This window comes from Haliotis rubra, unplaced genomic scaffold, assembly GCF_003918875.1.
Source record: "Haliotis rubra isolate DU_JTF1 unplaced genomic scaffold, ASM391887v1 Scf229, whole genome shotgun sequence".
In the NCBI taxonomy this organism is placed as follows: Eukaryota; Metazoa; Mollusca; class Gastropoda; order Lepetellida; family Haliotidae; genus Haliotis; species Haliotis rubra.
In genome coordinates this window covers 670,265-689,885 of record NW_025766325.1, presented here as the reverse complement: position 1 = coordinate 689,885, position 19,621 = coordinate 670,265, and the positions used below count along the sequence as shown (strand labels likewise).

At 36.4% G+C, this 19,621-nt stretch overlaps 1 protein-coding gene across 2 annotated transcripts in view; it reads right to left on the bottom strand.

Moving 5' to 3' along the window:
- The window catches only part of LOC124277868 (cAMP-dependent protein kinase type II regulatory subunit-like), a 33,827-nt gene extending 16,915 nt beyond the window's left edge, over positions 1 to 16,912 (bottom strand). The window contains exons 1-4 of one of the 2 annotated variants that reach the window (XM_046713583.1): positions 16,099 to 16,912; positions 13,153 to 13,191; positions 11,096 to 11,148; positions 6,319 to 6,402 (exon numbers count right to left, since the gene is read on the bottom strand). In XM_046713583.1, the coding sequence (XP_046569539.1) occupies positions 6,319 to 6,402; positions 11,096 to 11,148; positions 13,153 to 13,191; positions 16,099 to 16,351 (429 nt within the window). In that variant the 5' untranslated portion in view covers positions 16,352 to 16,912. The remainder of the gene's footprint in view (positions 1 to 6,318; positions 6,403 to 11,095; positions 11,149 to 13,152; positions 13,192 to 16,098) is intronic. The other variant, XM_046713585.1, reaches the window with a different exon arrangement.
- Between the last annotated feature and the right edge of the window lie 2,709 nt (positions 16,913 to 19,621).

Sequence of the window (19,621 nt, the reverse complement as noted above, 5' to 3'; positions counted from 1 at the left end):
TTGAACCCTTATGTCCTTTTCCAAAGTGAGATATGCAAGAATGGAACATGTACTAGCATTGCAGTAGTGCAAGTCATGTTAGTTTGCCAAGACTGCACATGGTACTGTCATCTATAACTATTACATACCAAATTTGAGGGTCATGAGATCACTGGTTATTGCTGTGACAAATTAACACTGTCAACATGGCGTTCCATATTGTACATCAATCATTTAACTACAATGTTGTATTTTTGAATAATTATTCGTATTCGTTACCCAATATTCATGATACGTATCATATTCGCCACATAGTGTATTTGTTGCAGCCCTAATATTGATCATGATAATTTATACTAAAACTTTCAAATAATCCAAAAAGACGTGTGGGCTAGTAGTAGATGTGAAAAGATATTCAACAATATTGACAAAGCTGGTCCACTCCATTGAGACCAATGTAGGTTCTTGATAGCTTTATGGAACCAGCTGTTGAGATGTTCTGAAGCTGTTGTTATTAAACAAAACAATATTTAAAATAAAACAGTATGGACAGCTGAGAACCTGAATCTATTGTTGAATCAATACTGGCTAATACCTTCAGTTTAGCAATATCAGCAAGAAACTCATTCCTTCTACTCACTGGTCAAACACGTCGATACTATACAGCCATCTGAATATCAGATTCATAAAACCACATCATATCTATGTAGTCAGTGCTGTTCCAGGATTTGATTAACAAAGGCCTTACTGGCCCTGTATACTTGTTTTACTGAATAAATTACCTGCTTACCTATGATCTAACAATATAAGTTATCACATCGTGTCTCGGGAAATACAGGGTTTTATCAGTCCCGAATAAGGTAGTATTCCCCGAGCCGGAGAATACAACCTTACTCGGGACTGATAAAACCCCGTATTTCCCAAGACACGATGTGATAACGCATTTATCTAGCCGAGTGTTTTTACTAAATCAAAAGAAAACAATACGCATCGAATCGACTTGTTTTTATTTATGTGAGATGCCATGTTGACAACAGCTGATCGATTGACCTCAATGCAGCGCACGTTACTAAAGACTTGGCGATGCACGCTTTTCTCACTTCGCTTGGTCACCGAGGCGTGGCGGGATAATATGACTTTTGTACTCCCTGCTCGCGGATCATGACGGGTGTACATGGTATTTTATCAGAGTCACGTGAACCAATCAAAACTCAACATTCTTACATGAGGCTAGATAATCTGATGTAACAGTCTGTGCAGATTTTAAATTGTTTCCTTCACATATTATTCACAACGTCTTGATTGTGAAAACCATAAATTGCGTCTGTAACACTGCCCCACAATATTTCTGTTTTGGATCATCGGACAGAATATTATTGAAGTTCTCTTTGGTTTGACAGTTTGTATTTTCTTCCCCCAACCCCATATTGTGCCGAGAGCAAGTGAAAATGTTTTATCCATTCAACCGTAATGTACCAAACAACCAATACATACCAATTAACCATCATAACCAACAAACTTTCTTTCAAATTAACGTAGAGAACTGTAAGGCGACTCCATACAGCAATGAACTTGCCACACGAGTCTTTCTATAAAAAAACAAGGAAATACACTTGCACATACTCTGCAGTAATTAAAATAATTAGGGCTCTTTGTCATAAGCCATATGTTAAGGTTAGTTTCAATTACCATCGAAACGATCAAGAGCACCCTCTTTCAAACACTTCTGTGATAGAAGGAAGCATTTTAATGAGAATAGTATATTATCTAAAAACAACATTTATCTTTTTTCTAGCCTGTTTCATAAGAAACAAATCAAAACAACAGGAAATCCTTTGATTCAGTATAAATGAATGTTTAAATGTTATTAGATTGGACAATACAACCATCTTATTCAATTTTATTGAAGAAGTGAAACATAAACAGTAGACTTCAAAATTTTGAAATCATGCATATCTTCTAAATACAGTGACCGAATGCTGCAAGAGTGTCTGTAGCTAGCATACAGTGAACCGAGGATAATTGCTTCTCATCCCAGTGAAGGAAATCATATTTCATACCACGCTCACGCATAATATGAATTGTGCTGAAGGACTATCGGTAAAGGTGTGATGACAATTTCCTGTCTTGCTCTCGATTTTTCAATTATCTGATAATAGCAGCGTGGGAATGAGACACTGTCTCTGTGTAATTTCTATAATCATTCATTGGTAAACAAATATATATCTTTAATGCTAAACTTATTTAACATGCACACAATGTGGAAATGAGATACTGGTCATTTGCCTGGTCTAATCGCTTTGTAACTAAAGGTATGTAAATTATAACTGACTGACTGAGTTTGGTTTTACGCAGCTTTTAGCAATATTCCAGCAATATCACGGCGGGGGACACCAGAAATGGGCTTCACTCATTGTACCCATGTAGGGATTCGAACCCGGGTCTTCGGCGTGAAGAGCCAACACTTTAACCACTAGGCTACCCCACCGCCCTGTAAATTATAAACACTGGATGCTAGAAGTGTTTCAGGAAGAGGTTTGCAGGTAACCTCCACTTTGAAATCCACAATAGATTTTAGCATGGATAGTAAGACTAAGAAGTCATGCAATTTTGTGGTTCTGAATTAGGATTCTCATCATAACAGCTTTTTAGTGTTTAAACTTACAGGGTAGAAGGAGCATTTGATGATTTATCATTTTTATTAAGAATCGATCATGAATGAAATGTTTGTAGCAAAATAATTAATCACTAATTCAAGAGTCCTGCCTTGGTTAGAAACTGAAATCAAACTAACTGGATCGACTCTTCCCTTATACATGTCACACTTTTCTGAAAAATCTAGGAAAAGATATTTTGGTAACTTCAGTGAACTTAGCTTAACAAATACATACAATATCAGGCCATTTGTCCCAAATCTATTAAAAGTCAATCAAAAACCAAAATGTGCCTCCAATTTGAATCTGAATTAAAAGTGTTTTGCAAAGGTTACTATTATCAGGAACATGGTTAAAATAAGGTTTATCGCATTGGACAAATTGTACTTGTCTCAGCATCTCTCAAACATTCTGATGCTCCATATGGTATGGGAAGTGATTCTCCAGAGATGCCCTACATCCAGCTGGTAATTCAATTTGTGCCTATATGTGGTTATGACAGATCCATCTGAAAAGCTCTGGCAACTGATTACCCAAGAGGTCTATGTGCATTCATGAACTCAAGCCACACTTTAGTCTAACCTCACACCACTTTCCATCTCACTGAAAAGACCAAGTTTCATTGTCAAATAAACTCAAACTGCGCTCAATATCATATGGTGGCTATCTGATACTCCACCAAATGTCGCAATATTGACAGAGCAGATTTGTGCACGTACAACAGTATTACAGCCTACAGTCTGGTAATGATTTTCTCACCAATGGCTTTTTTAATACCTTCCAAAGCTCTTGATAATGAATGTGAAAGTGCAATACGCCACATTACCAAGACGGAGTGTTTTTTCAGATAGATGTGAAATTGCTTGGATGCAAAAAAATGAGGCATTTCTGCTGCTTGACAGAATTTGAATTCAGATGTCATGATAAAACAACCGCAGTCAGCTTGCAGACTACTCAGGACAATGTTTTGATGAACGGAAACACGAACAATCAGTTTGAATATCAGTCACAAAGATGAAGCTGAACAAACCTTTTCTTGCCATAACTGAAACAACTGTTCTAATCGACAAGACAAGGAAATACAAAACACAAATAACAAATGTTGCATTATACATACATACAACATTCATAATTGTGTTTTCTTATTTCCATGTTTTTCATATTTTTCTAATTATTTTCTCATCACACTGTCATGAAGGCAAAGGAAAAAAATGTACCAGTAAAATGTTTCTCACCTTTGGTTTAACCTCAAATAATACAATATCACTTTTCTCTATTTTGCTTCTTTCTTTTAAACGGAACAATTTGCATGACATACTGTCAATATTCATATTCTGGATAAAAATGATTTTTTTTTCCCCCCCCAGTATTACAATGCCCTTTCTCAGTGATTGATAAAGGTCCAGTAGTGATGTCTCAAATGCACTCAAAAAGCACAAAAGGCCTTATATCCTCTCAACACAACCTGTATAGACAATCGAGATCATGCATCATATGCAGTTTATATGCTGTTTGAAAGTTTTAGGAAAAACTTGTTACAGTTACCTGCTCCGGCAAAACTCATAAACTTATTATGAGTCCCTTTGCATGATGTGAGGTTGCAGAAGGGGAGGATGAAAGAGAGAGGCAATGAGAATTAAAGGTCACATGCAACCAAAAAATCAAACATAATTAAAACACAATTATCACTTCTTCATGACATATAATATGCATTGCTGATTATGAAAAAACAAATAAACAAAATTATAAGCGTATAATCGCAAATCAAAAGTGCAATATTTTGTACTTGGGTTTACCTCCCTCGAAACGAAGCAGCCGGGATACCGAACCCAGTCAGAGCGGGTGGGTGTGCAGTCAAGTGTAACGGCTGGTTCATTAGCAGATGCAGCCTTCACGGCTCATTGTGTGTGTGTATATATAGAGATGTTGGGTTTTGTAAATACATGGTCATTTTTTGTGTATAACATTTTGCAATCAACAGACATCATAACATGTCATGTGTTCAAGTATCACACCTGCCTGTCTGTGTAATTACATAATGTGACAGAGACCGAACTCGGGCCATAAATCAATGCATTTTGTTTATGGTGTATAGCCTGATTGGTGTTAAGTTCAAATTGCATGTGGTCAGTGATCGCAGTTGTGTATTGAATATTGTCATTAGCAGACAGGCAGGCAGACACACAGGTGTCAATAAAACAAGACATTGAGTTTTGTCTGTGACAGCGACTTATCTATATCACAGTTAGAAATTGTGTCAACGCTAAATAATGACATTGCTTTTAAGTATCGAACTGAGAAAGTGACTCGGTAAGAAGAACGTGTGGTGAAATAGACAAATGAAATTATATAAACAGTTTTTTTTTACTGTCATAACATATAAAAAGCTCGCGCCTGTGAGATATCAACAAAACATTAGGAAAATAGCTCACACCAAAGCCTTCACCGAGTAATTCACCAGACAGCCCGCTTCCAAGTTGCGCGAACCTATTTCACTGCGCATGTGCTATGAGCGCAGCCCAGCTGTCGAAACCTGTATTCCCCAGAAAAGTCTGGGGAAAATTAGTGAAAGGTTTGAACTCCGATTTCGCGCGTTTTTTTTCATCGCGTTATTTTTCAACTTTATAAGTTGAATTTGCATTTTTGACGCTTTGTTTCGGTAAGTCCATACCGAAAAGGTATCAGAATCTGCAAAGTTGTGTTTTACGTTGCATGTGACCTTTAAGCAATTTTGGGCCCCTTCATAAAGAACAATCTCTGCTCACTCAGATTATTACTAAAAGCTGTTATAGTAAATGGAAATCTGTTCATTGTGAATGATTGCTGAGTTTTGCCACATCAGCAAAGTTTGCTGCTATTGTTGGTGAGATTCCTGGTAAAACAGCCTCTCAATACCAGTCTGTACCTCCAATCCCACCAGGCCCCAGCTGGCTAAAAGCTCACATGTAAATGGGAAACATGTGTTTAAAATAGTGAGATTGGAGAACATCACAGGAAGTAAGGTGCCAAAATGTAGGAACACCACAAAGGAAGTTTAGTATAGGGTTAATCTATCAATACGTCAATAATTTACTAGCTGAGATAATAAAGAAAGGTACAGTGCCCAAAGTGAGATTACAGCACCTGAGACATGAATGTAATAAAACGTATTAACCAGAAATACTTCAGGCTCCATGACGCCTAGTTGATTAAGCAACCAAATGATCAATACTATAAGTCAACAAAAACTAGGTTCTCAAGACTCTGCCATTTACACTAGCTATTTATATCTGTATACTTTTGTAAGAGTGAGATCATCTCAGTTTTAAAATAGCAAAAATAAAAATGTCAAAGATTTGTGTTCTACCATGGTGTAGGCAAACGGTATGTCACCTTGAATTATCAGATTTGATAAGAATATTTTTCAAACATACATGAAAAGAGGTGTCTTTTGAATCATGCTAATGGGATCATGGCCTAACAATCCAAACCTGCTATTGCCAAGGACATGATCATACATGTCGAAGGCAAAACCAGAAACAACTTCTGACACAACATGACATGAAAAGTATAGCAGTAATATAAAAAACACTATACCTCTAACATAGAGAATGTGCTAGCTGTTAAAACGGTATTCAATAATATCTTAACACACACACCTCAGACTTCATAAGTTAAATAAATAATATTCCTTGGTTTTACTTACTTGTTCTAATGATCTGAATAAAAGTATATGCTCTACTGCCTTGCTCAACCTCTGTCTCTGTTCATCTGATTTAGGATAAACAATCTGAAATAAGAAAGGAAAAGATGGTCAATGAAGAATAGTCATATTTTGATTTGTTTACCCCTATTCAGATGTCCATGAAGAAAAGGTCTGGTCAACTTGAATTCAGTCAAAGTCAGTAATGAACATGATGAATAAATATCAGTGTTTGAAATTAAACATGCAAGTCAACATGGTCAATGGGTCAACTTCTCTCATAATTAAGTTCAAGATTTTAGGCTAACCCAAGATGTGGGCCCCTGAATTTCTAACACGGGACATGTTCATGACAAGAAAAAGCATCAAAGTACTCGATGATTGTTTGCTAAATCTGTTATTCATTCTTGTTTCACTTGTTTGCTAAATCTGTTATTGTTTTAATTGTTTCCTAAATCTGTTATTGTTTTAATTGTTTCCTAAATCTGTTATTGTTTTAATTGTTTCCTAAATCTGTTATTGTTTTAATTGTTTCCTAAATCTGTTATTGTTTTAATTGTTTCCTAAATCTGTTATTGTTTTAATTGTTTGCTAAATCTGTTATTGTTTCACTTGTTTACTAAATCCAGAGCTACAGATAACGTTTTGGGTCATTGAGTTATGTACTCGCTTGTGGTCATGTCAATTGGGTATCCTAATTTTCCTTTGAATAACCAAATAAATTGTACCAACCTCACTCAAACTCAATTGGGTATTTTGTCATTTTCCATTAATTGTTAAAATATAATAAAGTTTAAATGTTAGTGTTTGTTATATATATTTGATCTGTAATATGAGAAACGATAAGAGAGACTGCAAGTTGCCAAGTTCATGTCCTGAAATAGAACCTCTCAATACCTCAGTTATTGTATCTATCCACCGGTACGCAAGCTAAGATTTGACACTTTTGTGTGTACGCATGTAACATCACATCTATTGAGTATTTACAAAATTTCAAGCGTACTTGTACGCAATAGACTTAATAGGAATTGAGTTTTCGCATAAATATTTGCGTAATTTACACAGATACGCAGCTTATCTGTACCTCTGTAAATCTGTTATTCTTTTAATTGTTTACTAAATCCGTTATTGTTTTAATAAACAGGGATAAAATGCAATAGCTTCAGCGAGCGTCTATCATTTCCTCTAGGTCAGTGTCCAGATCTAGTATTGATGCTGAATCAAATATTTGTCTATACATTTCTCTGAGGTCCCATTCTACAAATGATTATAGCACTACCACCATGATCACAGTCGTGATGTATGTTAAAGTATGGAAATTACAATTCACCTAAGCGTGTGGAACGGACCCTTGGTGGGGAATTAGTCAGTCATGAAATCACCAGTACTGAAGCTAATTTGTGAAGTTTGTCAAGGAGACAAAGCCTCATTACATAGATTATGAGTATTAGCAGGTTTCACCTACTCTTTTCAAATTTGTGACCATGTTTTATATGTAATATAGAATTAAGTGTAATAATTTTGTAAGGATTTTCTATATGATTATGTTAATCTATATCCATAATCATCATATTCTAATCCTATACAAAACATGTCATGTCATGATGTGTACTTCTGGCTAGGAGCATGTTATGGCAGCAATAATTCATGGACACAGTCGGCAAATTATGCACTCTGTATACAACAGCGTTCACTCATGGCTATCAAGTAAATGGAGTCTTTTGATATTCTACTTTACTTCAGGAAGCACAACAGTTCAAGTTGTGGAGCTTCCAGTGGGACGTCATTCGTTACCACAATAAACAGAAATCTATATTGAACAAACAGGTTGATTGATAGACAGCTTGGTTAATCGTTGTAACCCTAGTTTGGTCACATTCACGGCAGATAGGACTTTCTGCAAGCAATGACTATCTACCTGACCTCTGCGTGACACAATTAAAGTGGTCACTAGGCACCTGTCAATACACACTCTCTTATCAGTCTTTGCAGTAATAAGCACTTCAGAACTAGTAGCAATAAGCCTCTGGATGGTAGAGGATATTGATGGAAATATGTCATTTGTCATTTGGTGATCAGTACAGCTTTGTCTGATACACATTTGCAATGACCCAAATTTAGGGTACTTTAGGGCCTAGACATTTTCTACTCCACTTATAATCTGGCTACAACCTAAATATTTTATTTCAACACATTAAGATTATGAGAAGGATATCTTTACATACATGCCAAATTCTGGATCACTATAATCTGCTAATGTTACTGACTTAACTTATGCTACCATTACTACAATATAGTACTATAAGTATCCAGCCCTATGAGATCATAATTGCTATTTTTAGTAGGAGAATTCACATAATTCACTCAACATTTATTTGATAGAAATAGGAAACAAATTAATATTTATACAATGTAATATTGATTACAAGTTCCCAAGAACCTTTCTCCAAACAGGATGCCATCTGAATATACAGGCAAATTACACAAAATGCAATGAGTGAGCTATTAAAAGGTGATCTCTTTTTGAAAACATTTGTACTTCATGTTTCAACTTTATAATATAATTATATTATTTCCTGAAATATTTTACTTTAAAGATAACAGCATATTTTTAAAATATATTTGTAATAATATTGATTAAATTTAAGGCTTTTACAATTCACTTGTGTATTTGGTGAATCAAACCATATCCCTTCGTGAATTCAATTCGTTATTCGCGATCACAACATTTTGTACATGAAGGAGTATTTTTAGGTAAATTTGAATGTTAATCACCAAAACAAGATAAGCCAAATGGAATGTATCCACGCCAGACCGGATGTCAACATTGTATTTTATTTGACAGTAATGTGGTCAGTGGTTATTGTCATGATAAATTAATGCTGTTAGCACGGTGAAAACAAGCAAAAAAATATAATCTGTTATTGTTTCACTGAATATAGAGAATAACACATCAAATGCGGACTTGTAATTGTATACGTTAGCCAATATTTGTCTTCGTTACTCTCTATTCGTTATACGTATCATTTTCGCATCATAGTGGACCCCTAGTAAAATGTAATGTTAGCCTCCTCTGTCAATGTAACAGCTGGAGACATCAAAACCCAATGATTAAGCATGATAAAAGTACTGGAAATTAGCAGCACCCACAAGTCCTGGAGTCAGCTTCTGCTAAACCAGAACGTGAAATAAGTCAGACCAGGAACACTTGCTTTTCATTTCACTAATATCTTTTTGAGAAAAATGCACTGGTTTGTTTACCTAAGTGAAAGCTACAAACACTGTAACTTTACTAACAACATATATGGGCACCAAATGGGCCAAGATGATCAAAGACGACGAGGTAATTTTATCAATTAATAGTGGTGGCAATGGCCTGAATATTCATATCGATAACTAGAGCTCTCAAATTACTAATCGATCAAGGTGCTTTCCTCATATACATATCTATCGCATAATTCATCTGAAGTGACAAATGAGGTGGACAACAGGCACCTGCATGAGCCTGGAGTAAACAAATGGTAAGAGATGGAATCCAAGACCACACTCACCACTTCATGAACATTTAACATTTAATAAAACATTCACTATTTTTAATGTGAATTATTTGAACAAAATATAGTAACAGTTATTGATTGTTGACATTGATTGTCATCCAAAATATCTTTTGGATATTTATTTAATTCGGTACAGATATAGAAAAATATCAAATAAATATTTGACAAAATACCACGTATTATTTTGGGTATTTGAACCACCTAAACCATACCAGCTGATTAAAATTCTCCTAAGCAATACTAGCTAATCATAAGTCACTAGTCTGAGGCTCTGAGCCCTGTTGCCTAAAGCTTTTATACCATCAAGGTGATCATGACACTCATACTTTAACATGAGCTTACAGCAATCATAAAGCTAATCTGAAGCTGGAGACTTCTGAGCGTGGAACGTGTTAAGCTTATGAAATTGGACAACAGATATGTAGTGAATGTATGAACAAGGATGTTGAATGATAAGTTGAGGCAAATAGAGTAAACAATGTTTGGTACAGAGTTAGTGTGAAAAAAACAATGTTTACAAGAGAAATACTTTATGTATTAATTCATAGGAAGTTGTACATCATACAACAAACCACTCAAATTTCTATACATGTTGACAATATATATTGCCTTTCACATAACTTGTGAATGTTTCTGGTCAAATACATAATGTACATGGTAAAGGGAAAGACTGACAACCAATAGTTCATTTACTATTTCAGACTGTTTGACATCCAAATTTCTGTCAAACCCTGAATGTGAGGATTTCTGTTCAAAATATCACTGATGTCTTGATTCTCTTGAATAGCATTCCATCCAACGTCTCCTGTCTGTGTAATTTCTCTGATACTGACTACTGGAAATCTCAGCCCTTAATTATATTATCATATTTCACTTAAAGCAATCAATATTGAAGCTGTCGACTTTAGAAATAATTATCTATCTCGTCAACATTTATTATTATGCCATTTTATGGATTTCCCTCAAATTTGTACATCAGGAATTTGCACCAACTGTCTGGTCCTGAATGACAGGACATGTTGAAATTGATGACTGTAGTCCTGACAGAAGGATGAATATTTCCTGATTACAGCAACTGGGGAGAAAGTATTCGAGCAAGGATCGTGCTGACGAGGATGGAGCTGCTATTCCTAGGATCAATAATCAAAGTGGTAGGTAGTGGTAGAGTCTGGCTGAGACAGACCTATTTTCAGCTGGACTATCAACTTCTCATCAAATCTTACTTTTTCTTCTGAGTTGTCGTCATCTGCTTCTGGATCATAACCTTCTGCTGACACTGCAAAAAGAAAAGAATTCAAATCAAAAACTATGATCATCATAACTCAGTGTAGCCCTTATGAGTGATTAAGTGAGTTTGGCTTCACATTGCTTTAAACAGAACTTGAGTTCGGGAATACACATGGCCTGCTGCCACTCTTCTGTTAGATCAACCTTCAGAGAGACCAGATGTTTTCTTTCAAAATCTAGTGATTTAACATTGCCACTAGTTCAGAATAAGCTCTTGATTAGTTCATTTTGACCAGTGGTGTCCAAGCCTGTAGTTATATAATTAGTCTTATCACTTAATCAAAAGTAACTCAAGTCTTTAATAATTTTCCTTTTAGTAAAATATACAGACAAGGGTTTGAGGACTATATATCATGATCATAAGAGCAAATCAGTGATTTTTTATACCCAAGATCAGCTTATTCTACCACATCTCTGAATAGAAATCTGAGCTATGAATGATAGACCACTCGCCAAAGCATGCACCAATGAACACCAATGATTGTGAATAGAGTGAGAGACACTGCAAAATGTCACTGACATTTAGATCCAGATAGTGACTGCTCAAATACTTTGTTTTAATGTAATGGCCATATTTGATTACTTATTGATGATTTCATAATGGCTTTTATGCAGATTTTATCATCAGTTCGTCAAAGTTCCATTCCCATCACTTTCCAGTACTAATGGAACTAAAAGGGCAGATTATGCGCGGATATGCAGACTCAAATGCCACCTGTTATATGAGATGGTCAGACTAGAAAAACCAGATTCAGCTGCTCAGGGACAACCTTGAAATTCAGAAGTCCCAATATATTTTAATACATTACTCATAACTGAAAGTACTGAATGTAGTTTTTGAAAAGTGTAGACTTTGAATTTGGCAGCAGTGCATTACTGTCTTGTTTCACTATGTTTTGGAGTGACCGATGAGAGTACCATGCTGCTAATGGTGCACATTACCATGATTACTGTAACCAGTCAACTCCGGTCACACTTGCTGATTGAAAAGTCACGGAGGTATAAGAACTGATTCATTATGTCCAAACAAAACTTGACATGGGTAAAATTACAGTTAATTAATTTTTTGATAAAAATATCAACTGGATCAATAATCAGGACAAGCAGTTTTGTCTCAGATGGGAGAAGTTTACTGTTAAACTGCCTGGATAAATTCACAACTCTGATATTTCCACACTCTTTTCATGATGCCAAAGTCAACCTTGCTTCCTAAGCCAGAGTTAGTCACACGTGTGCAACATGTGTTTGTTTGGCCTCTCTCATGTGTAACCCACTCATTGCCCACTATGGTAACAGAATAGAAAAGCTAAAGGGTCTAGCTTCTTTCTTCCTAGTCTAGTTATTTGAGAGAAAAAACAAAGTCGAAGAATGGAGATGAGTGGTGGGTAGATATGTAACCTAAGGTGTCTACCAATGTAATAAAGAAAGAATCTATTAGCATCTTTACAAAACTTAATATACATTAGTAGGAGGATCAACCAAATAAATTGCTATAATTAATGTCACCATATGCTATATGTTGGCCCACCCAAATCATTTTCATTGATTGGAGAAGAACAAAGTACTGAAACTGGACTCCATATAACATCTTTCTCATCAAATGCAATCATCACTTACATAAACTCTACATCAATGAACTAAACTAAACTAAACATGATTAGATGCAAATAAAAAAACACCCAAAACAGTATTCACCTTAAGCAGAATGTATTTGATAACATAAATAGAATTGATCCATGGTTTATCTTGTTTATACTAGTAGGTATACTATACAAAAAAAAGAAAGAAAAAGGTTTTGAGAAAGATTTTAATACTACCTTGTGAATAGATGTCAATTACTGAATAAATGCTAAATAATTAATTGGAGCACTGGTTTTGGGATCCAAAAACTGTCTAATAGAGTCTATGTAAAAACAGCCAAACTTTCTGGGTGAACCCTTAGTGCAGCGCTGGTTACTGAGGTCACGTAGTGTGCCTCTCTGAAACTACTAACCTGATTTCCTCCTCTGGAACCGGGACATGGGAGGCGGTTCTGAAAAAACGATTAAGACATTGTTACAAGGATCAAGCACAGATACAGTTACCATCAGAAGAACATATCTAATCACACTCCCTACTCCCTATGGTCATGACTGTGTGTTCAGTTCAGTGTGTGAACCAAATGTAGAATTCTGATTGTTCACTATTATTTTCAACACATTTTAAGGTTGTGACTCTATAATTTGCAGCATTCTTTCCATGTTCAAGCCTAATTTTCAACTATTTTAATGTTTATGGACTGACAGTTTAAGCAGACACAGATACCAGACAAGTAGAGATTGTAGCTTGGTTATTATTCAGAATGTAAAAATCTATTCAGATTGATGCCAACGCCATGAACACTGATGGGTTATGAGTTGTACTTCACATGGAACTAATGGATCAGACATCTGAAATATTGGGACATGGTCCTATCAGGTACTGAATATTGTAATGAACATGAACGTGATGGAATGGAAGGTTAAATATACTTGGCAGGTGCAACTCAAAATATTTACTAGTGGTCCAGTAGGAAACAGAACAACAACATGTCACCTCACCTCAGATTTTTTGCTTTTATACATGACTCGGAGGTTAAAAATCAACACACTGTATTCACCATAATAAATGCCTTGAGTGCTTATAAATGGACAAATTAGAGGTGCATATTAATCAGGCATGGCAACTCTGAAGCATATTATTACAGATTATTACGTCCTGATTAATATGCACCTCTAACATGTCTAATTTGTGACCAAAGTCAAGGAGCCCTTGTCATGACTAATGAATTATGGCGTCCATAGATTATTGTATAGTCAAAAATATATATCTATATTATACAGTGAATGAATGTAGTGTAACAGCTCCAGATATGCAAAATAAGCACCATAAAATGCATATTGAGCTGTTTGCAAGCAAACATGCATGATAAAACAGAAACAACAGTATGACGACAGTATCTACGACAGCCCTTAGTTTCAGCTTAGGTGTATGTCATTTCAGATCTGTATGTACTGATTGAAAACAGGCATCACACACATTTAATCTCTACAGTTATGAATACTGCAACAAATCGCTGTATCTTGCTTAGTGCAACTTAGACAAGTATTCTTGTCGGGAACATGTGCAACGTGTGACACCATGGAGTAGCGTGTGAACAGATGCACATTAGAATTAGGAGCAGTGTTCAAAGCAGAAAAACATGTATGATTTAACTTTATCCTAAAAGACTGGACCAAGGGGAGTTAAATTTGGGATACTGCTTACACCCCAGAATATAGCCATGACATAAGTAAATGACAGCAAATGAGGAGGTACTCTGTGAATTATGAACTGCAACAAATGGTAGACACGGAAGCATGATTCTGGTGTTAAGATTTCATGTTAATAACTGTTATGTGCATATAAATATATCCATCAAAATAAGCATGAAAGTCAAGTGGTCTTAGCCATAGTCCTACTGCTGAAAGTTGCAGATCGATTGTCCCTTATGTTCAACTACTACAGAAGCAGATCTCATGGGCCTAAGTACCCTGCTTTAATTTAAAAACCTGACATAACGAAAGTAAATTATTTATTTCCTCCTAATGGCAGTGGCATACTTTTGAAAATTATAATCAATATCAGTTTATTATAACCATTATCTAAAAAAATTATTATATATAAAAAAAATGTTTAATGAGAAGCCAACTGCATAATTTGGCACAACCATATTCATAATCTGATGTTTCAACACATGAACGTGATACTACAATCACATGTAAAGAAAAGGTCTACCATTAAGAATACAATATTATATATTTAAACAGTATTTATACAATGGAAGTGTAGACTGACTGACTGACTGACTGAGTTTGGTTTTACGCCGCTTTTAGCAATATGCCAGCAACATCACGGCGGGGGACACCAGAAATGGGCTTCCCACATTGTACCCATGTAGGGATTCGAACCCGGGTCTTCGGCGTGACGAGCCAACGCTTTAACCACTAGGCTACCCCACCGCCGTGTAGAATTTCAAATGTGTTTGATTTCTGCCTACATTAACAAAATGGGGATATTGAACACTAAGTTTATTGATGATGATGACACAGTAGTAGTAATGGTCACAGAATTTTGATATTCATTGCAATAAATTCAGAATACATTTGATCAAACCAACGGATCAGTTTGGCCACAGTAGCTTCATTTACTACAATGCAAGCATATCACTAATCAATACCCAATAATATGCAGACCCTCATTTTTATGGAGAAGCATGTTCAATGTGAATGACCCCCCTAAAGTTTATGTACAAAATAAGTGTCCCTCCTGCATGTCATGTACAAAATCAATGACCCCCCCTCCCTTCCCATAATTTCTAAGCATACCGTAATTTTAAACTATTTTTATGTACAAAATTGCTGATCCCCTAGTACATGTGTACAAAATTGCTGAGCCCCCCCCACCCACCCCGCCAAAATTATGAACGGTCCCTTTCTTATTAAACTTTTGATTTCCAGCTATCAATATGAAAGTACACTTTGCATGAATAAAGAACCTTGGATTATAGATCTCAATAATGCAATTGAAAAATTACAAGTTACATCATGAACTATTATCCAGACTAGCTTGAAATGAATTTTACTTGAAAAAGGTTTTACCAAGGAATTAAACACAGAGGCAAAACCAGTAAATTGACAAATCAACATATCTTCTAGCCCATACAGGGCCCCTTCAGTTCGTAAACATGGTACTGAACACGAACTGTCACTGCGCATACGATCACATGGAAACGACAAGGGCTCAGCGCTATTTTTATTCACTGGGCTACAAAAATGCATAACATGCGATGTAGTTTGTCCTAATAACTTAAAATAAAATATGAACATCGACTCCATGTCTTAATCAACCTTAAAAGAGCCCCATGTGTAAAATGACCTACCCATGGGTTCATCGTCTTCGTCCTCTTCATCGGTTTGCATGTGCTCATCAGACTGGTTTGGCACTGGTGACTGAACAAACCGAACTCCCCGCTTCTCATTTATTTTGTCTACATTTTTGCAGTCATTCAATTTATTGAAGTAATCTGCGGCAAACTGCACAAGGTCTGCGGGGGATGGCTTTTCTCGCAGAACGGCCACAGTAAATTCCTGCAGTAAGTCTGTCAATCCAACGGGAATTTCGAAATTCATCATGAAGTCAGCACAATATATTCCAGCAGTATATAATCCGGAAAGAATGAAAAATCACAATATTCACCTATTCCACATTATCGGGACAGATGTTAGATGATAACAGTAATTTCCATGCCATACTCTAAGCATAATCACACCAAGGTTACGCTAACTTTTTGACGTCAATAAACCACAACATATTCCTACGCCGTTAAGGTGGTTGCATATGGACTTTTCGCACCTTCAGTAATAAATAAGCATAACGTGCATCCGCCCAAAGACGTTCGTTGATCTAGAAAACACTTTCCATCCAAGCAATATCACAGCACAGCAATTTTCACCATGGTGTTATTTCTTTTCGCGGAGGCCACATTTGGTAGTGTGCGCAAACAGGAAGTCATCCATACCACAAAGCAAGTCGAAATGTATTAGGCGCAGTAGCGCTTTGCATCACTGGTGCGAATGGTCTTTTCTGTATATTTCCATGTAAATCGCGGATTCTAGATGTGAACTGAGTTATTCCGTATATATTAGGCGTAGGAGATATTCCAATCTTACGGAAGCGGGCCCGACCGGGAGCCTATTGCCTGCCGACAGCGATGTGTCGTCTGCTCGAGTTGTTGCGAGGCGACTGCTTAAGGAGGGCAAACACCCCTTGTGGAGAGAAGTTAGCGCGGAGGATATTAACTTAGGCAATCGGCTAAAGGCTTTGGATTAATATTCGTTGGATTTTTTGGATATGATGTAATTGTGTGTAATGCTATGTATAGGTTACCTGTTAATAAGGGGAGATCCATAAACCTGCTACAATAGAAGTCAATGGAAGGCGTTTAGATATTGCTTGGAGGATGGTGCATTTATGACTTATTCATGGATAGCAACTTCTTTTTCTAGCGACAATTCAGAGCTACTTCTAGCCCTTTATATTTCACCTGATGAAAGGAAATGTTGAAGTTCAGAAACGTTGTTAGAAAGGATAAAAGAAAATGTTATCCATAAAAGTGTCATGTATATATCCTGTTACAGGAGGTCCACAAATTTCAAGAAAACATCGCCATGGGCAAAAGCGGACTGACGATAATAAGACCAAATCTATTTGTGGGAAAAACTTGATCTTTTCACTTCAGAGTGTTGATAAGTGATGTAATAAAACAAATTTCGGTCCCAAATTTCTGTAAATTATAACATTTCATCTGGCAGATCCATTTGATTGAACACTTTGGAGTTCGGGTTTAATGCTCGGCAGCCGGCAGCCTATGTTCATTGTAACAAGCGACCAAATGGATGGGGTGGCCTGGCATCGTGGATCGTTGCACTGGATTGTTTAGGGTGTTTGTTTTTTTTTGTAATGTTTTTGTGTGTTGTTGTTAAACGCTGCACTCAGCGATATTCCACCTATATGGCGGGACACTGGATTGTCTGGTCCAGACTTAACTATTTTCAAGTTGCTGTGATATACAGCTGGACTATTGCAGAGTGCGGCTTAAACAACAAACGATAAACCAATTTATGTTTATTTATTTTTTCTTCTTCTTTCATATTCGTAGAAAAGAGAGTGCATGCTTGCGATATGGTCCAACATATGGGTACATTTAGTTATTCAGGTCAATGCTGAAATGAACATATTTTACACACACAAAAAAAAAAATGACGAAAATAGTTCTAAAACAATGAAATATAATAAAAGAACAGAGGCTTTCTGAATTTTTAGAAACTGAAACACCAGTGACCTCGATCGCCAAATACAGTCTTGCTTGGAGCCTTTCAAATGTGATTGTTTCAGTGTCTCTTTGGCAGACCAGCCAAACATGACCTTGCTGATATGGTTTCGTTGGAATTGCGGATTGGAACTGATCCCCATGCAGCAACCAATGGTGATTGTAAGACTGACTGACTGACTGAGTTTAGTTTTACGCCGCTTTTAGCAATATTCCAGCAATATCACGGCGGGGGACACCAGAAATGGGCTTCACACATTGTGCCCTGTGATTGTAAGACGTGACCAGGATGGTGACATGGTTTGTGGAGTATAACTGTGTACTCTTTTGCAGAGAAGTATCCTCGTATCCAAACGACATGTGCCGAGTGCTGGGTAATCTGGCCCAAACGCGAGTATGTACAGACCGCCGTCTTTCAGCTGGAATATTGCTGAGTGCCGCGTTAAATAACAAACAAAAATTATTTAAAGTGTCCCCGTAACAAATTCTATTTGGCTTGTACTTTCGTTTGCCCTACAGTTTACGAACAGCGTTGGTCAAATTGTCAGCTCCAAAAGAGCTCCATATATACACATTTGATTTTATCATGGCTTTCAATCTAGTGAGAGAGAAAAGCAGACAAAGAGGTGGATCATGTCAGTCACTGGACTGTCTTGTCAAGCCTCCACAGTTTACAGGTCGCCGTTTATTTGGAATGTTGTTGAGTATTGGCGTTAAACAATTATTAAGAAATAAAAAAAAGATTGTTTGAACATATTTTATTCCGTATTGAAAGGGATTGGGCACAAGTTATTCAACTTATTAAAGCCCTTTCCCGACAATTACATGGAAAAAAATACTTGAACAATACATGGACAACGGACACAGGCAAGACATATTACACATTAATTGAACTGCACGTGCATTGACCTTTATGACCCAACACTGCCGCTGTTACAGGTCATTGGCTCCCTCCCTCTGCAAGCATTCTGCGTTCTGCTGTTTATTTAGTTGACAGTTACATAGACAGATTCTTTAATACAAATGCATAAAATCGGTGATTTACAATGTGATTAGGTTGTCTGACAAAACATCCACTTGCACAGTTTGAGATCGATTGGGTCATTGGATGAAGAGATATTTACAAAAAACGGGTCCACATGCATTTCATGCCAAACTATAAGTACAATGAATGTATGGACTAACTTTTAGGATTTCAAAGCCTTGTATCAAATCAAATCAAACCGGCAGCGGACATACTTTGGACATTTTAATAAGAAATGATTGGCATCTTCCACCAGAGCACCACAAAGGCAAGAAACAATAACAAGAAACAATACATCCATTTTGTAAATGTCATTTTGCTACTCAATTTTTAATAGGCATAATAGGCTATGTCACATATTAAGTAAACTACGGCTGTAACGAATTCAAAGCGACCACTAACGTTAGTTCATTATAACTGCAGTTGCATGCATTTCGACTAAAATGTATTGCTAGCGTGAAATAAACAATGCCATTTTAGAAAGTGGTCAAATGTAACATATGTTATATTTAGGATTACACTTTCTCAGTAAAGTATAGATTCTAGTAC